We start from the raw sequence: 733 nt of genomic DNA, 5'->3' as shown, positions 1-733 counted from the left end.
CTGCCACCAAGTACAGGTAGTGCTCGGGCCAGGTCCTCTTGGCGTCTTTCTTCGCCGTAAACAGTCTCATTGACTGTGACGCAATGATCGTCGTCTTGAACGTCTGGTGTAGTCGCTCCATAACATAGTCCAGCGTCGGGAGCTGGCGCCACCAAGTCTCGACCACCTTGTTTTAGTACCGCTCGGCCGTGCCACTCAAGTAGTGACCAAGCAAGTCAGTTTTCATGTCTTCTGACCAGTCAAAACCACACGCTGCTTGCGCGTACTGAATCTGACGCATGAACGTCCGACCCCAAAACAGAAACCCGGAGCCCAGACCTCGGTACAGCTCCGTTCCGTCAAACTTGCGAATCATGAGCCTGCGCTGCCGCTCATCTGGTACACGTATCGCTTGCTGTGCGACCGGCTCCATTCGTCGCGCGTAGTCCTTTGCCGCTGCGAACTGTGGTGAGCGGAACTGGGTTTGCTGCGGCACTTCGCCACGCTGAGCGCCCCATTCCGACCGTGCAGGTTGTCTTCCTGCCTCATGCGTACGCTGTATGTATGCGCGGCCTTGGACATCCCATCGCTGCAAGGGCGAATGACCTAGCGCGTCGATGTGCATCGGAGTACCACCTCGGCCGTTGCCAAGGGCGGAATGGAACATACCAGACTCAATTGCTCCGAGCATACGCTCATCCTCGTCTCGCTTCAGTTGCGAGGCCTCCATCTGCGTCATCCGTGCTTGAAGGTT

General features: G+C 57.3%; 1 protein-coding gene across 1 annotated transcript; it reads right to left on the bottom strand.

Annotated features, from left to right (window-relative positions):
* Nucleotides 1–172: 172 nt before the first annotated feature.
* Nucleotides 173–718, bottom strand: PHALS_06820 (conserved hypothetical protein; the record flags this gene model as incomplete). Its single annotated transcript, XM_024720174.1, has 1 exon — nt 173–718. The coding sequence occupies one exon, from the start codon at nt 716–718 to the stop codon at nt 173–175; it is 546 nt and encodes a 181-aa protein (XP_024585399.1).
* Nucleotides 719–733: the final 15 nt, after the last annotated feature.

Source organism: Plasmopara halstedii (genome assembly GCF_900000015.1).
Source record: "Plasmopara halstedii genome assembly, contig: Scaffold_3060, whole genome shotgun sequence".
Lineage (NCBI taxonomy): Eukaryota > Oomycota > Peronosporomycetes > Peronosporales > Peronosporaceae > Plasmopara > Plasmopara halstedii.
The sequence above is the reverse complement of the archived record's forward strand: the minus strand, read 5'-3'. Positions and strand labels throughout refer to the sequence as shown.